Source organism: Condylura cristata, unplaced genomic scaffold (assembly GCF_000260355.1).
Source record: "Condylura cristata isolate star-nosed mole 26May11 unplaced genomic scaffold, ConCri1.0 scaffold00042, whole genome shotgun sequence".
Lineage (NCBI taxonomy): Eukaryota > Metazoa > Chordata > Mammalia > Eulipotyphla > Talpidae > Condylura > Condylura cristata.
Window position 1 is genome coordinate 4,859,383 of NW_004567143.1, and position 14,892 is coordinate 4,874,274.

At 55.1% G+C, this 14,892-nt stretch overlaps 1 protein-coding gene across 1 annotated transcript in view; it reads right to left on the bottom strand.

Moving 5' to 3' along the window:
• Positions 1-14,892, bottom strand: part of KMT2C (lysine (K)-specific methyltransferase 2C) — a 118,880-nt gene that overhangs the window by 52,153 nt on the left and 51,835 nt on the right. Inside the window, exons 14-23 of the mRNA XM_012733869.1 lie at positions 8,988-9,107; positions 6,805-6,921; positions 6,109-6,210; positions 5,805-5,909; positions 5,093-5,274; positions 4,735-4,899; positions 3,893-4,002; positions 3,396-3,461; positions 2,254-2,466; positions 1,082-1,210 (exon numbers count right to left, since the gene is read on the bottom strand). Coding sequence (XP_012589323.1) covers positions 1,082-1,210; positions 2,254-2,466; positions 3,396-3,461; positions 3,893-4,002; positions 4,735-4,899; positions 5,093-5,274; positions 5,805-5,909; positions 6,109-6,210; positions 6,805-6,921; positions 8,988-9,107 — 1,309 coding nt within the window. The remainder of the gene's footprint in view (positions 1-1,081; positions 1,211-2,253; positions 2,467-3,395; positions 3,462-3,892; positions 4,003-4,734; positions 4,900-5,092; positions 5,275-5,804; positions 5,910-6,108; positions 6,211-6,804; positions 6,922-8,987; positions 9,108-14,892) is intronic.

A 14,892-nucleotide genomic window follows, 5' to 3' on the forward strand; every position in this document is an offset into this window, starting at 1 on the left:
GGGCAAAGCCCATGCCCCGCAGATGCCCCCCCCCCCCCCCCCCCGTCAGACCCGGATGTGAGGCATCAGCCTGCTGCTCTAGAGGACAGCACCACCTGGACCAGACTGTGCGGTGCTAGTTCTCACCTGACTATGGGCAAATTATTTGACTTCTTGATGCCTCCCTCCCCCCACTGGTAAAATGGGGTGACTCAAGCCCGGCACAGTACCTAACCGCTTTTGTCGTGACCCAGAAATCGGACAGTAGCCTCTGAGCCCACGCAGAGGACGGCTTCCCAGAAGGCGCAAGCTGGCTGAAGGACCCCCAGGGAGGGCGCTGCAGGGCTTCGCAGGGTGCCTGTGCCTGCCTGTGCCAGGACAGGTGCGACCCCCACCCACAATGCCTGGCTGGTCAGGCCGGATCTGGACCGGAGACGGGGCCTCCGTCCAAGGGCGCCCGGCCAAGGCTGTCCTTCTGCACAGAGGGACAGATCGCCCTGCCCGTGAAGTACGAGCAGACTGTACAGACGGAACCGGCTATGTCCGTGACGGGGAAAGTATTATTAAGCTGCCTGAAAACCTCCAAGGTCTACGCTTCATTCATTTCAGTAATTTTTTTCCAATAAGGCTTAAGTAAAGGCCAACGAGCAGGACCGCACCCTGAGGTGGAGGGAGCGAGCCATGTCGTCAGCCCAGGGTCCAGGTCCACACATCTGGCAGAGCTGCACACGCACTCCTGCCAGAGCGCGGAGGGAAGCCCAGCAAAACGTGAAGGGCCCAAGTGATCGCTGAAAGTTCGAAGAACTGCAAAAGCACACATCATGGGAAACGGAAATGGCTTCCGAGTCAACTTAGCCAATCACTGCTGAAACGGTCTGGCACAGACGTTAAGCAACCGGCGTGGAGCGCCCAGCGCTCAACGTTAGGGACTGAGCGACGAGAAGGCACAGCTGAATCCTCAGCTCCTGAATTCATACATTCACTCAAGCTGCAGTGGATTAAGAAGCTGGCCTTCGCCTCCTGGTTATAACTGATGCCTCCACGCTGCGCTGCGTCCAAGCCAAGCCCGGGGCACCGGCTCGGTGCCAGTGCAGACACCTGCCTGGTCTGTACGGCTTCCGCTTTCTCTTCTTGACCCCCTCTGCCGCTTCCACTCCTTTAGCTTCATCATCCGCGGCTTCCCGTTCAGGACTGGATTCTGACTTTGCATCACAATCCATAAGCTCTCCTTCTGGAAAAAAGCAAATGTGCAGGTGAAACTGGGGAAACCCACCAGATGCCCCATCACCCCTCACAGTGGCATGGAGCCCTCCTACTTAGTCTCCCGGTGACTGGGAGCAGGCAGGAGGGGCGGGAAGAGATGGCCGAACTGAAGCCCCCCTATGACGTGGGAACGAGCAAGTTGAGCCAGAGGGAAGTGAGTGGCTGCTCAACAACCTGAACTTAACAAAGCACTTACTTCCCTGCTTTTAATTGCATGTCCAAGCCCAAGACCCCAAGGCTACTCTCCAGCCACAACTCTCGTCAGCCCAGCGCCAGGCGCAGCCGCAGCCGGGCAGCCAAAGCAGAGCCCTGCTGCTGCTGAGGGCAGAAGTCAGGCGACCAGGGCCTCCCGCCCAGCCCCCTCCGGAGCTGCTGCTCCTGATGTTCAGACCCGGGCCCGGGACAGCCCTCAGCAGGACGAAGGTGCCACCGCCAACAGGGGCCAGGGGACATGCCACACCCAGTGCCAGCACTCCCAACCCCTGGGGCCCCCACTCAGCTCCAGGGGTGCTGGCAGTGACGCTACCAGCCAGAGAGGAAATAAAACACACTTGAGGCTCAAGCAGGACCACAAGACTGAACATGATCAGGGAAGAAAGAACTTGGAAATTACCATGTGATCACTGAACATTTCAGAATGCAGCTAAAAAAATCCCGTTATTTATTCTGATCAAGAGAAATGTTTATAAACAGCTGGTTTGTCACGAATATCTGACTCCCAATTCCCCCTCGAAGGCCAACGCGTTAGACACGATTTCAACATTAGCCAGTTTCCCAACAAAGCGGTCTGCTGCCTGGTACCTAGATGCCCAGGCACCAAATGCCCCCAGGATATTTGGGATTTCCACCATGCACTCCATCCAGAGGGCATACACAGAGCCCAGAGAGGTGCAAGCCCAGGCCCACCCACGCAGGGTGTGCTGAGGGACAGGCGGCTGCCTGTGGCCACGCTGAAATGCTGCGCTCTGAGCAGCAACCCACGAGCGCACGCCCAGGGACATGACCGGTCACCTCGACTGTCATCCATGTCACCGTCCCTGGAGTACTCTGACTGGATGTCCGGAGGGGTCTGCAGGACAGCCACGCTGTTCTGATTGATGATCTTCAACTTCAGCTTCGGCTTGGAGCGCTTTCTTCTGGGGACGGCGACTGTGAGGCTCTGCAGCTGGGCCATCCCCGACTCGGTCAAGCACACGCCGTCCTGGGTGTAGGTCTTGGGCGGGTCTAAAATCACAGCAGCCCGATCACGGAAATGAAAAGGCTCTCCCGGTTTCGACTGGTCAGTGTTCACCATTTCGAAACACATGTCAAGGGGGCGCGGCTTCTCGAAAGCACCTGTCTGTGCACCCTAGGTGTCACGACTACCTGTCAACCCTCAACTAAGGCAGGTCAAGCAGCCATACTTCCTTGCACCACGGGCAGGTGCGTGCTTTCAGTATATTGACAGAAATCCCTGGATTTCTATTTTCAGCTATTGGTGTAAAGGTTTAGAAATAAAGCGCTGCGCTAGAAGCAATGCTTTGGTCGGTCAACTGTGAGCCTCTGCTGGAGCGAGCGTCCTGGAAGGCCGCAGGCTGAGGCAGGGCCACATCAGAGAAGAGACACACGCATGCCCAAGAGGCCCACCTGGGAGAACACCACTGGCACAGGGGAGCAAGGGCAGGCAGGCAGGAGGAACATGGACACGTCGCTTATTCACTAGAATGACTTCTGTCACTAGCCAAGCTTTGACATCAGATGGCACGAAGCAGAGGAAGCAGAGGATGCTACTGAACAGGGATATCATGTCAGGCAGCGTCCCAGGGCTGGTCTACTCCAGAGAAACAGTCCGAGACTGCACGAACTCTGGAGAAATCTGCCCCCTTTCCGCTGACTGGACCCGTGCAGCAAAGGCAATGAAGCCAAGGCGGGTGCAGAGCTGACGGCCATTTCAAGAGCAGCTGCTTTCACTGCCGGTCTGCTGATGTTTAAGGGAAACCTGCCCGCCAGTGCTGAGAGCACGGGGCCAGCCCCGGGACAACTGTGTCCCCGAGGGCAGCCAGACCGCACGCCCGGGAGCGAAGCAGGCTTCACGTGACCGTGGCAGGTCAGCTGCGGAAGACGGCACGTGCATCGGGCTCGTAAAGACAGCTGAGCGAAGGCCTCGGCCTTACCTAGCTCTTTCACTTTCGTGACAATCTGCGCCACCAGTGAGGAGTCACCGCAGTCTGAGGAAGGCACTGAAATGGAAAACAAAAATTCACCCATGTTTTTCAGGAAAGGCGAAGTTCACTTCCAGACTCCCATGCGATGACATCTCTCATTTCTGTACCCGTGTCACTCAAACTAATGTGGTGCCCACCGACTGCATCGAAGGGTGGCTGAAGCAAGGGGGCAGTGGAGGAACGACAGGCCTGCCGCGCAAGCCTGTGAGGCCGCAGCACCCCGGGGGGCCCCCACAGGTCTGAGGGCCTGGAACAGAACCCCACTTCCTCTGTGAAAGGCGTGCTGAGCTTCCTGCCTTCACTAGCTATGTTAACCGGATAACAAGAGCTGCTTTGTAACACGAAGAACTTCTTTCTACGGAGGAAGGCCCAGAGAAGCACTTCAGGAGGGCAGGGGTGGTTGAGTGGGCTAGCGGGCTGGCGGCCACGAGTCCCCACGTGCTCACCGCTGGACGGTGGCATGAAGGGCCGGCACACGCTGCAGTCGAACCCCACGTCCACCGCGGCCTCCACCTCCTCCTCGGAGCTGAAGTTCTGACACACCGCATGCATCCACCTAGAAAGACCACACGTGCACATTTAAGACAAGGTGGCGCGGAGGACGGTTGCTCCCTAGGGCAGGGCAGGGCAGAGCCCCAAGCCGGGAGGCCCCCGGGCCCCACTCCACTTCAGCTGCCGCTGCCGGGCCGCTGTCTTTCCAGGCTGAAGAACAAGGGACCCAGGGCATGAGCCCCGAGGCTGGGGTGTTGCACAGACACAGAGCCAGCATCCCAGAGGCCCCAGGGCTAAGACGAGGAGCGAGGGAGGAGCGGGGAAGATGGCGAGTGGGAGAAGTCGGGGTACACAAGGGAGCACCTCTGCCAGAGCACTCTCCACTCGCCGAGTGACGCCCCAGTCTGGGGAATCGCAGGGCGATGCTGCCGCGGGACAGGGACAGAAGGTGAGTCCTGAGAACCCGCATCGCGTCACAGGCAGCGCCGCCCCCAACAGCGGGGCTCTGGCCTCTGAGGAAAGAACCTGGGGAGGACCAGGTCAGAAGCACCCCAGAGAAGGAGCTCCAGGGAAAATGCCCCCAAGAGCCCCAGAGAAAGGCGGGCAGTGCGGGCAGGGGTGTGTGCCAAAGTCCCCGGCTAAAAACCTAAGTCTGGGATTGAGAGAAGACAGGAAGCAGGTGCGTCTCTGACTCACCAGGAGCCTGGAAAGCAGAAAGGTGCTTCCTGCAGCTCGAGAGGGGAAGGGCTGCCGCCGAGCCCTCACCGGCGGCGCGGACGCGAGGCGGGGCACGTACCGGTCGCACTGCCTGCACTGCAGGATGAGGTCCTCCTCCCGGTAGCTGCGGCAGCAGGTGGGGCAGGTGGCCAGGCTGGCGCAGGGCCCGCACTGCGTGTAGTTGTTCTGCCACTCGCACCTCAGGCCCGCCGAGGCGGCCCCGCAGTGTCGACACCAGACGCACCTGAAACAACGGCCCAGCTCAGCACCTGACCCCGCCGCTGGCGCAAAAGCCACAGGAGACCTACAGGAAGGAGGCCCTAGTCTCCTGCCAGCGGCGTCTGCCACAGGGAACCGGTATGCAATCACGGCGCTAATTTTTACAACGCTCATGGGAGAACTACGTGAAGGAGAGGGCAGGGCGAGTCCTCCAGCACCATTTGCACTTCCAGCCGCCTTTGGGCACGGTCTGCAGCGGCGGGTCCAGGCAGTAGGTGTGGTAGCTGATGTCGCAGTCGTCGCACAGCAGAAGCCGCCCCGGGTCTGACGCCTTCCCGCAGGCCTCGCACACCGTGCACTCGAGACAGCGCCACCCTTTGCTCAGCACCACCTTCGTGATCTGTAAGAGAGGCCGCGACCCTGACCCGCACTGCCCGTCGGCACGCAGGCGGGAGGCTGGCACCGCAGGGTGGGCCTCACTCCTGCGGGAGCCCGCCGCCCCCCAGGAGAGCACCCAGCACACCAGACTCAGGGAGACGCCAGAGCGGGGGGCGGGGGGGGACTGGGGGCAGGCGAAGTGGAAGCGCCCTCTGCGGGGAGGGCTGTGCAGTGGAGAGGCGGGCAGCGAGCGCCCTGAGCAAGCTCCCAACTCTCAACTGCGGTTACCAACGGGAGGGATCAACTAACTGTGCCGTGGCATTAACCACACCCACGTGCTTTAAGTTATTCGTGCAAATGAATGAACGTGTGATCGTCCATGATCGCGACAGTGAGGCCACAGATGGCTAGCCATCAGCCTCCTGAGGAATCCCTTTCAGCGCAACATTTAAAGCATCCGAACACCGCCCCACACATAAAATGACCCAAGCTCCACGCGAGGACTCGAGGCCCGAGCACGGCCAGCGACGGGAGCGGCAGGGCGTCACTCACCTTGATGCTGACGCAGTACGGGTGGTAGCACTGGCCGCACTGGGAACAGGCCAGCAGCCTCCCCTCGGCGCCCTGGCCAAAGCTGCCGCACACCACGCACATGTCCTGGAATCAGAACATCCAACACGGGTCTGGCTGGAGAGCGGCTCAAGAATACTCCTGCACACTGGCTTCCTCATTTAAAGAAAAGCCTGCTGGTTGGTACAGCCGCAGTGCTAGTGACCGATGACCTCAGTGCACACAGGCAGAACAGAAATGGGCACGGCCAAGTTCAAAAGTGGAGAATGAGCACTTTGGTGCAAACCTGATGCAGTGTGAACTTGTCGCTGCTGGAGAACAGCACCACCGTGTTGTGCATGGAGTTCTCTTCCTCGTCCTTGCTTGATGAGACGTCGGCAGCAGACACCTGCAGCAAAATACAGACACGAAGTTGTGTTTTCACGTGTATTATACTCAAAAGCTGAGAACACTTTTAATGAAATTTTTCCAAGATCTACAGCCAAACCTGCAAATGCCACTACCACAAAGCCGTAAGCGTGACATCGCTCTTTCTCTAGAGCAAAGAGGGATGGACTAAGACAGTACAAGCGCCCTAAGTAAGACGTAATGGCAGCCCCAGTACATACTGGTGTCAAACACTCAGCCGCGCTTCCACGCCACCATGCCGGCAACCTGCCGGGCTGCCCAGGGGCTGGCCCACACTGGGGCCACTTCAAGTGCAAACATGGGCACGCCCCATCCCACAGACTTGGTGCAAAGGACAAGGCAGCTACTGCTCAGGAGCAAGGCTGCCGCATGGCACATTACACACTCAAATGATGGCTTTCTGGGAGTGCTGGGTGGGAAATGAGCACTATTAAATGTCACCTCTACTGACTGCCTTTCCTAAAACAGGTATTTTTTTAAAAACAAATGCAAGTAGAGAGGGTAAAACGCAGCCATCTAGCCACATGAGCCTGAGACCAAGTCGCTGGCAGGAGCGGGGCGTGGCGGGCCTTACCCCCGGCAGCACCAGCGCGCCGGCTCCACTCTTCAGCCTGGACCTTCCCCGGCCGCCTCGCCCTGCCAGGCCAGCGCCCCGAGGTCTCCGCTTTCCCGGGAAGCCCGACCCTCGGCCCTGCAGGCAAAGAAGGGAAAATCAGAGCCTCGCAAGGCAACATTAATCCAAATAGGAGAGCACGTTAAGGAGATGTTACACCAACACCCGCCCCCTGCCCTTCCTGGACTCTGAGCAGAGGATACATATAGTAAGTGACCAGGCTTGAGATGTTTCTCTCAGTGTATAGTCTACAAACCAGAAGCAGAAAATGCCTAGGACCTTAGAATCAAGCCCTGGGCATGTCGCCGTGACTGCCCACACGGCTGGCTTTGCCTCTGCTCCCCAGCAGCGACCCAGGCCTCCCGGGGCCAGCCCTGCGGGCGAGGGCAGCAGAGGAGGGCAGGGCAGCAGGCTGGGCGAGCACCGCCTGCCACGCCTGGCCCCTCTCCAGGTCCCGGTCCCCGGCAGGCTAGACGCAGGGCTAGCCCTCTGCCCCGGGGCCCGGGCCCTGACCTAGCCTCCGGCCGCACTGCAGCGTGGCAGCTGCCGGCTGCCGGGGCACAGCCGCGCCTCTGCGAGTGCAGACCCCTCGCTCCACAGCTGGCTGTCATGGTCTCCAGGGCCAGTTTATGGGAGAGCTGGTGGGAGGGTAAACAAGGACTTTAAACCATCAGGCATTAATTACTTGAAATGGAATTAAGTTAACTGAATTTTGGGAGAATGTTAAAATCTCCTGAAAAATGTATCCAGTGGTTTACTGTTGTTGTTTTCTGGTTTGTATTCACACTTGCATGTTTGTTAGTAAAGGAAAAAAACTAGCCCTAGAACATACTCGTGTATATCACAGTAATTAAAATATTCAGAAAATCCTTTCTGCTATTTTTCCCCTTAACAAGTTAAATAATACATCACATCTCCAACTGATGTCACTTTATAATGCTGTTTGAAATCCCCAACACATTTAGCAGCACTGTCTCCAAGTCAAACATTCTGAGTAAGCCTGAAACACACACCACGAGGCGCGGTCTTTCCCTCCAGCTTTAGCAAATACAGTCAACTTCCAGGTCTCAAATTGCATCTCCTTGACTTAGATCCCTGGACCTTCCCTGCACAAGGGGCAGAGCAGGATTGGGACGGGCAGTTTTCTTTCTTTTAAATATGCATACGAGCCCAAGTCAATGGTTAAATCAATTATTTACTTCAAAATGGCCAATCTAGTCATCTTTTATACACAAAACAAATATTCAGATTTCAGCATTGTGCATGGCATGAGAGGGCTGAAACCTAATTTGTCCGTTGTGATAGGGAAAAAATGCAATCTAGAGCCTCTCTGAAACTGTTGGTTAGTCTAAATTAAGCCTTACTCTAGAATAATATAAAATGTAGAAGTCATGTAATCAGTAAAATACTTTGCACATTTTCAGATGACTAACTTTTTTCAAATTAACTTACTATCCTTCCAAATGCACCAAGTGAACTTAACTTACTTAGGAGAACTAGCAGAATCACCCACCAATGACATGGGAAAGAGCCCTCTGAGTCTGGGGCTGGGAACACAGACAATGAAATCTCTGCAAAGCTGTTGTGCCTTCTCCATTACCTTTTCTGTACTAACAGGAACAGAAATGGAGCTTTGCTTCTTGCTTTAACTAAGCAATGGTGCTTGGCTGCACCACAAGTACCCAAGTCCTTCATTACTTTCTGGCCTATGTGACTGTGATTCCCCCTCATGGAAATACTGGTAATTACAACATAAAAGAAAGCAACTACTGAAAAAGGTTTTAACATTTTACAGTGAAAAATCAGTCACATAAAATGGCAATTTCCTCCCAATCTGATTTTAAAGTGCAAGCATGTTGCTTCTTCATACTGAAGTGTTTTTTAGACCCGCCCACTGCTCCCCTCAGCCGTGTTTCACTTGATCTGCCGTTCTCTCCACACTCCTATCTCTGTGGAGTCCTCTCGCCGCCCCCACACCACTGGCCTGTACCCATAAAATAAATCTTGAAAAAAATAGTTTTCAGACTTAAAAAGTAGCCCTGGATGCTGAACTATTTACCTAAAAAAGGCTCAAATCTTAATTTTACTTGGACAAAACCAAACAGAAAGAAATGACAAATGAATGTAAGTGCAGTTTTATTTACCACTTTGACGCTCCAAATGGCACTGCCAGGAAGCTGCCTGGGTTTAAAAATTTCCCGGCCTTCTGAAAAGTCTGGGGACCAGGAAGGTGGGCTCACTGTATTATGGGCGCTCCAGGCCCCCTAGGATATGGCAGGTGAGAAAACAGATGGATAAAACTCAGCAACACAAAAGGTCAAAGCAGCAACTAAAGAATTTTAAAACAGCCAAAACAAATGCAGACATATGGCATTTAGAACAAATCGCTTCGAGGTAGGGAAAGAAACGTCACTATGGGGGAATATACCTAAGTTTCTGAGGAGTAATTCATTAGCAACACAAGGAAACACTGAGAACCCAGACACCTAGGCTGACGGCTGGGTCCCCAGCAAGTGGACACGCTCCAGAATACCAGCCAGCCGAACACTGACAGCAGGCCAGGAGGCCACTCTTGCCTTGCTCCTCCTAGCAACCGCCGCGTCTCTCCTAGGAAGGAGAAATAAATGGCCTCAGAGTGCTCTGCCCACCTAGCTCTGAGAACATGCAGCCAGGACACCAGGGGTGAAGAGGCAGAGGCACCCCGCCCCCCAGACTGCCCCAGCCTGCGGACTCCCTCACGCTCCCTCCGCAGTGTGGGTCTGGGTCTTGACCTGCACTTACATGTCACACTAAGATAACAGCCAAAGGAGGACCTTGGAAAGTGCAGACAAGTTAAATTAAATTGCCCTAAATTTGGAGATGAAAATGCGCCAAGTACCCGACCATTTAAACAGAAAACAGTATCTTATTGAAACACTTCAAAAAATCAAGGTGCTGCATGTCCCAGGAACCAGTCGCCAAGAACCTGAATCCGCCGTCACCCGCTGCAGCAGCTTACCACCGAAGATTTAACACCGGCAAGAAACACACGCGACGACCATCAGGCAAGGCCCCGCGGCGTGCCTGTCGTTTACCAGCCCGCTGCCGCGGCGGCGTCCCAGTGCTCAGCGGCGACACAGCGGTCCCCAAAGGGGGCTGCCTGCGAGTAGGGGTACCACCAGAGTTAAGTAACCAGAAGTAAGAGTCCGACTCCCTCTGGGAGGAGACAGGAGGGAGTCGTGTCCGGGAAAACCACTCGGGAGGCAGTTCGCAGCTGGCCTCCCCTCGGCTCAGCTCAGGGCCTGCTGGCCGGGCGCAGGCCCTACTCGCACTGGGCCAGCCTGCTTGCCCTCCCCTGCCTAGGTCTGCAGTCGCCTCCGAGTGGTCCGAGGCCTTTCTCTCTCCTTCACTCTGCCTCTCCCCTAGCTGAGGCCCCCCGTCCACAGCAGCAGCTGCGTCCCGAAACCTCAGTGGCACCAGCCACCACTCAGGCAGGGCACGCCCTGGCATCCAGGTGGCGTCCCAAACCCACACCCCCACAGCTGCTGGGTTCTCAGCCTAAGTTCCCAGCCATCCTCAACTGCTTTCCTGGCCTTCTTGCTTTGTGACAGCAAACCTCTGGAGCCCACCGTATGTTACTCAGATCTCACGCCAGAAAACTGGGGTCACCTAGAGTGTGTTCCTCCCTGTCACTCTCCTGCCTGTCCTGGAAACCATTGGAGAACTGGAACCTTTCCAAGGCCCCTTCCCTAGGCCCCTGCCAGCGGCCAGCCCTGTGACCAGGCCTCATGGCCCACCCCAGGGCCCTGCTCCTCCCCTCCCCGCCTCTCCCCCTGCAGCCAGGAAGGCACCCCAAAGAGGCCCCTTCAGCAGCGATCTTCTTGCTCTCCACACAGACTCTCCACACAGACTCTCCTCCACACCTCCCGGCCTCCCGGCCTGTCCTGGGGTTCTCTCTGCACCCTGGCTTCTGGGTCCCTCCAGGCACTTCCACTTTCTCACCATGCAAGCCCCACTGGCTCAGGTGACTCCAAACTCCTACAACTTGTCCAGTTCGGCCTGAAAAGTCCTCTTCAGAAAAGCCTCTGTGTCCAGGTGAATGATGTCCTCCTGACCACGCCTCTGGACCACAACTGGAGGCCAATTCAGGTGCATGATTACGTAGTGGGAGGTGTAGGGACAAGTGGTATCCAATTCTAGTTCTCAGTACTTCTGTGTGGACAGCTGCTACAGCTACCTGAAACTTCTCCTGGGCTTTAGACAAACCAAGAAGTCCTGCTTCTGGACAGCAGTGACAGGGCCCAGGGGGGGTGGGGGCGGGGCCCCTGAGCTGGCGTGGGGAGTCACTCCCGCCCTGAGCCGACTGTCCAGCCCCAGGACGCTGGTGGAGGCGTCCGGGAGGGCGGCAGGGAGCCGGGGCTGGGCAGCACCGTCTCCTGGCGGCGGGTGGGCTGCTCGCTGTCGGACTACAAAAAGGCGTGGACACAGCTGTGAAGGCAGTCTCCAGACAGCGGGCTGTCCACCTGCGCAGGCCCCGCAGAGTCCGTGCCCGTCTCTGCCTTCCTGGCCCGAGCGCCCGTCTCTGGCTACAGTAGGCTGTTCCTAATTTAAAACGTAGTTTTGATGCCAAAACCGCACCTCGTTTTCGAAAGCACGCAGGTTCAGTGGACAAGGACCGCCACGTAGGATGGCACCATGGGTCAAGGCCATATGGGCTCCTCGTCAAGGGCAACAAGCCCTGCCTGCTGTGACGGACTTGAGTCCTGGAAGCCGGGGCACTTGCACTGCGGGCTTTAATTGCATTTTCTCTTAAGACACCAGATTGTAATTTTATAGGAATTGAAGAAAAATTCATGAATATTCTGACAAAGAAGAAACTACCTAACATATTCCTTCGACCTCAAACTAAAATACAACTTTAATTACTAACTCTAGCTATAAAGTCACCTTTTGGGTCCTCAGCCTACACAGAAGGGCACCTGCATAAACTGGCAAGGGGCGCTTGCCCGCTGGTGTCTGCACGATGCCTCCGGGCCTGCGCGTGGTGTGAAAGCCGTGCGTGGTCACTGCTACCTTTCTGTCCGGCTGTTATTAAAGCGTCTTTTCCCGCTGAGTGGTCTCCTCGGTCGCACACCAAGCGCTTCAATGCACACTGTAGCCTGGTATAAGACACACTAATTCTGTACCAGTTTTAGCCCAGAATCCTGGCTTTCAACCCCCGCCCCCATAAAAATAAATTATCTATTCAATATACTTTAACTCTTAAAAATCACCTACAAATGGAATTCAGCGCAAAAGGGCTCAAAAAGTAGCCATCCATGTTGTAAAGAAAGCTAAACGGAACCCACAGCTATCAAATCCAGCAGAAACTTAAAAAAAAAAAAATACTACGTGACACAAGCCCAAGAATACTTCTGGTGCCCCAGCTGTTTGCACGTGGTATTAAGCCTTTCTGCCTTGAAGCTAATTTGCCAGGAGTGATCGCGTGAACTGCACAGCTGGTACAGGACTGTGGGTTGGGGACAGGAACAGGGGCCAGTTGGTGTGCACAGCTTCTTATTCAGAGTCAAACCCTACTGCCCGCTTTCGAAAGGGATCATGGTCACAGTCACTGGTCCAGCCCAAGTCTCTGAACTTTTGCCTCAGTTTCACGAGTGGCCGGAGAGGGGCTGGGGTCCTGACGCTGGCAAACTTTGGACCTGATGTCTCGAGTCAACCCCAAGTCCACACCCTCCCAATACATGACACAAGACCAAAATTGCTACTAGTAGGTGAAGCTGATTCAAGCAAAGGACAGACAAGGGAAAGGACGACTTCCCTAAGAGAAACAGCCCCTAAGTTAAGTCTGGTAGCTACATTTACTCATCTACAGAAAGAATAGATAACATATATTTACTCATTAAGTCATCTTTAACTGGTACTAAGACAAAGTATCAGATATGAAGGTTTTACCTTTAAGTATCCAAGAGCGGATAACTGCAACATAATAAGGTGGCCTGCCTTCCTCAGGGAATGTGATAACACTGCGCCCACAATGTACAGAGCAATGCTTCAGAAATTCAAACTTACTGTAATTAAAACTCGATATAAACTAATATCAATTTTCTTATTTGTAACACATAGATCTGGCTTAAATGACTTAAAGATTGCTTGTTTTTAATCTTGAAAACAAAAGCAACAATCAACAGTGCTTCTTGAGAAAATCTTTGCTTTTATAGACCAGAAATAATGTGTACAATCAAAAGGAAAGTGATCACGTGTACTGACGGCCAACAACTGAAGCCTCTCTACTCTCACTCCAGGGTGTCTCGTGGGAACAGGCTGCGAAAGTGACACTCCTCACCCTCACGGCATCAGTATCGGCAGGTGTGTCTGCGACCCCGTGGGCATCAGGAGGCTGCCTGGGCTGAGGAGCACCGACCGGGTCGCTGGCTCGCAGCGCAGCTGAGACGCAGCCCTCTCTCTGGGAACAGACATCACGGAAGGAGCTTCCCCTGTATGAGTAACTCTTACCAAGTATCAGTTTCAGAACTTCACAGAAATCTTAAGCTTTCCATACATAATGTCAGCCAAAAAAGAATTCTAAGAGAAAACTCAGAATTTGAACTTCATCAAAACCTACAGGTGACTTGCCCATCAGGACATTTTCTTAAAATATTTAAGACTGTTTCACACACACACACACACACACACACACACACACACAAATCACCTCATAGAAGGTGAGATTAAAAACTTCTGACAGGAGGCCCTTCCTGGTGGCGCAGCGGGACGCAGCAATGCAAGATGGCCTTAGCGCTTCAGTGCGAGTTGGGTCCCCAGCCAGGGAGTGACCCACAGGGCGTGGCAGACCTCTCCTGTCTCCTAGCTGCCTCTCTCAGCAGTGTACTTCATCAATCTGCCTGTTCTGTTCCCCACTCTGTCTCTGGGGAGTCCTCTCAGCACCCCTCCACCTCTGGCCTGTACCCCAGTTCTAGAAATATGCATGAACAATTAAGTCTAAAAAAAAAACCTTCTGACAGGACCATGGAAGAGCACTTAGCACAGAGGTGCACAGCACAGAGGGCGCGTGACTGTCAAAGACGCCCTCAGCAAACGTGGTGCAGACAGGTAAGCGAGGCCGTCACGCCGCTCAGTTAGGCGAGGCTGGTGAACCCAACTGGGTGTGCAAGATGGGACAGAACCAGAACACAACTGCTCTGGCTGGAAATAATTTTAAAAATTCCATCCTACCTTCCACTACTTTTTTTTTTTTTCAGAGCACTTCCGTGGTCTGTGCCTACAGCATAAAAATGGTAAAAACAGGGATCTTCCCCTGCTCAGCACCCCTGCTGCTGCGGAAGGCGAGCAGAGAGGCCGGGCTGTGTCAAAGCCGTGGGGCCACTGCACGGGGGTTCAGTGGGCGCTACGCCCTCCATTCCGAGCCCATGGCCTGTGTGAACATGCCCCTAAAATCCTGACTAATGAGAGGCTGAAACAAACAGGCAACTTCAATAGAAGATGAGGCAGAACAACTAGCCCCTGGGCAGCCTCAGGCGGCCACCCCCGGGGCAGTCCCGGCAGCCAGGTCTCTCACCAACAAGAAAGCCCTCCACAGAACGCACAGTACCAGCGGCCTGCCTCTCCCACAGGGCAAACGACCCCACGTGACCAGCGTTTGCAGGGACCTCCAAGAGGTGGGGTGAAGGCGGCCCTCCCCAGGGCGAAGCCTTGGGTCTGCAGCGCTGCACCAACGCCCAGAGCAGGCGTGGCCGCGCGGGGGCACTCGCGGCCTTGGCCAGGACAGTTTCATTCCTGGCTCTTTCAAAATGTGCTCCAGAGCCACTGAAGGAGAGCACTCCGCGAGCGAGGCCAGCAAAGCCACATCCTCCGCTTCCCCTCCGCAGGCGTGTCTGGAGTTCCTCTCTCCTTCACCCACAGCTTTGGTCCCGAGCTTCCCTCCTCCGCACACATGCTGCCTTGCACTGTCCGACGTCACGCGCCTGCGACATGCCAGCACGTAAACCAAACCTAAGAGGCTGTGAAGATCCTGGCTCAGATAAAACACTAAGGTTCATCTCGTCTGCTTTT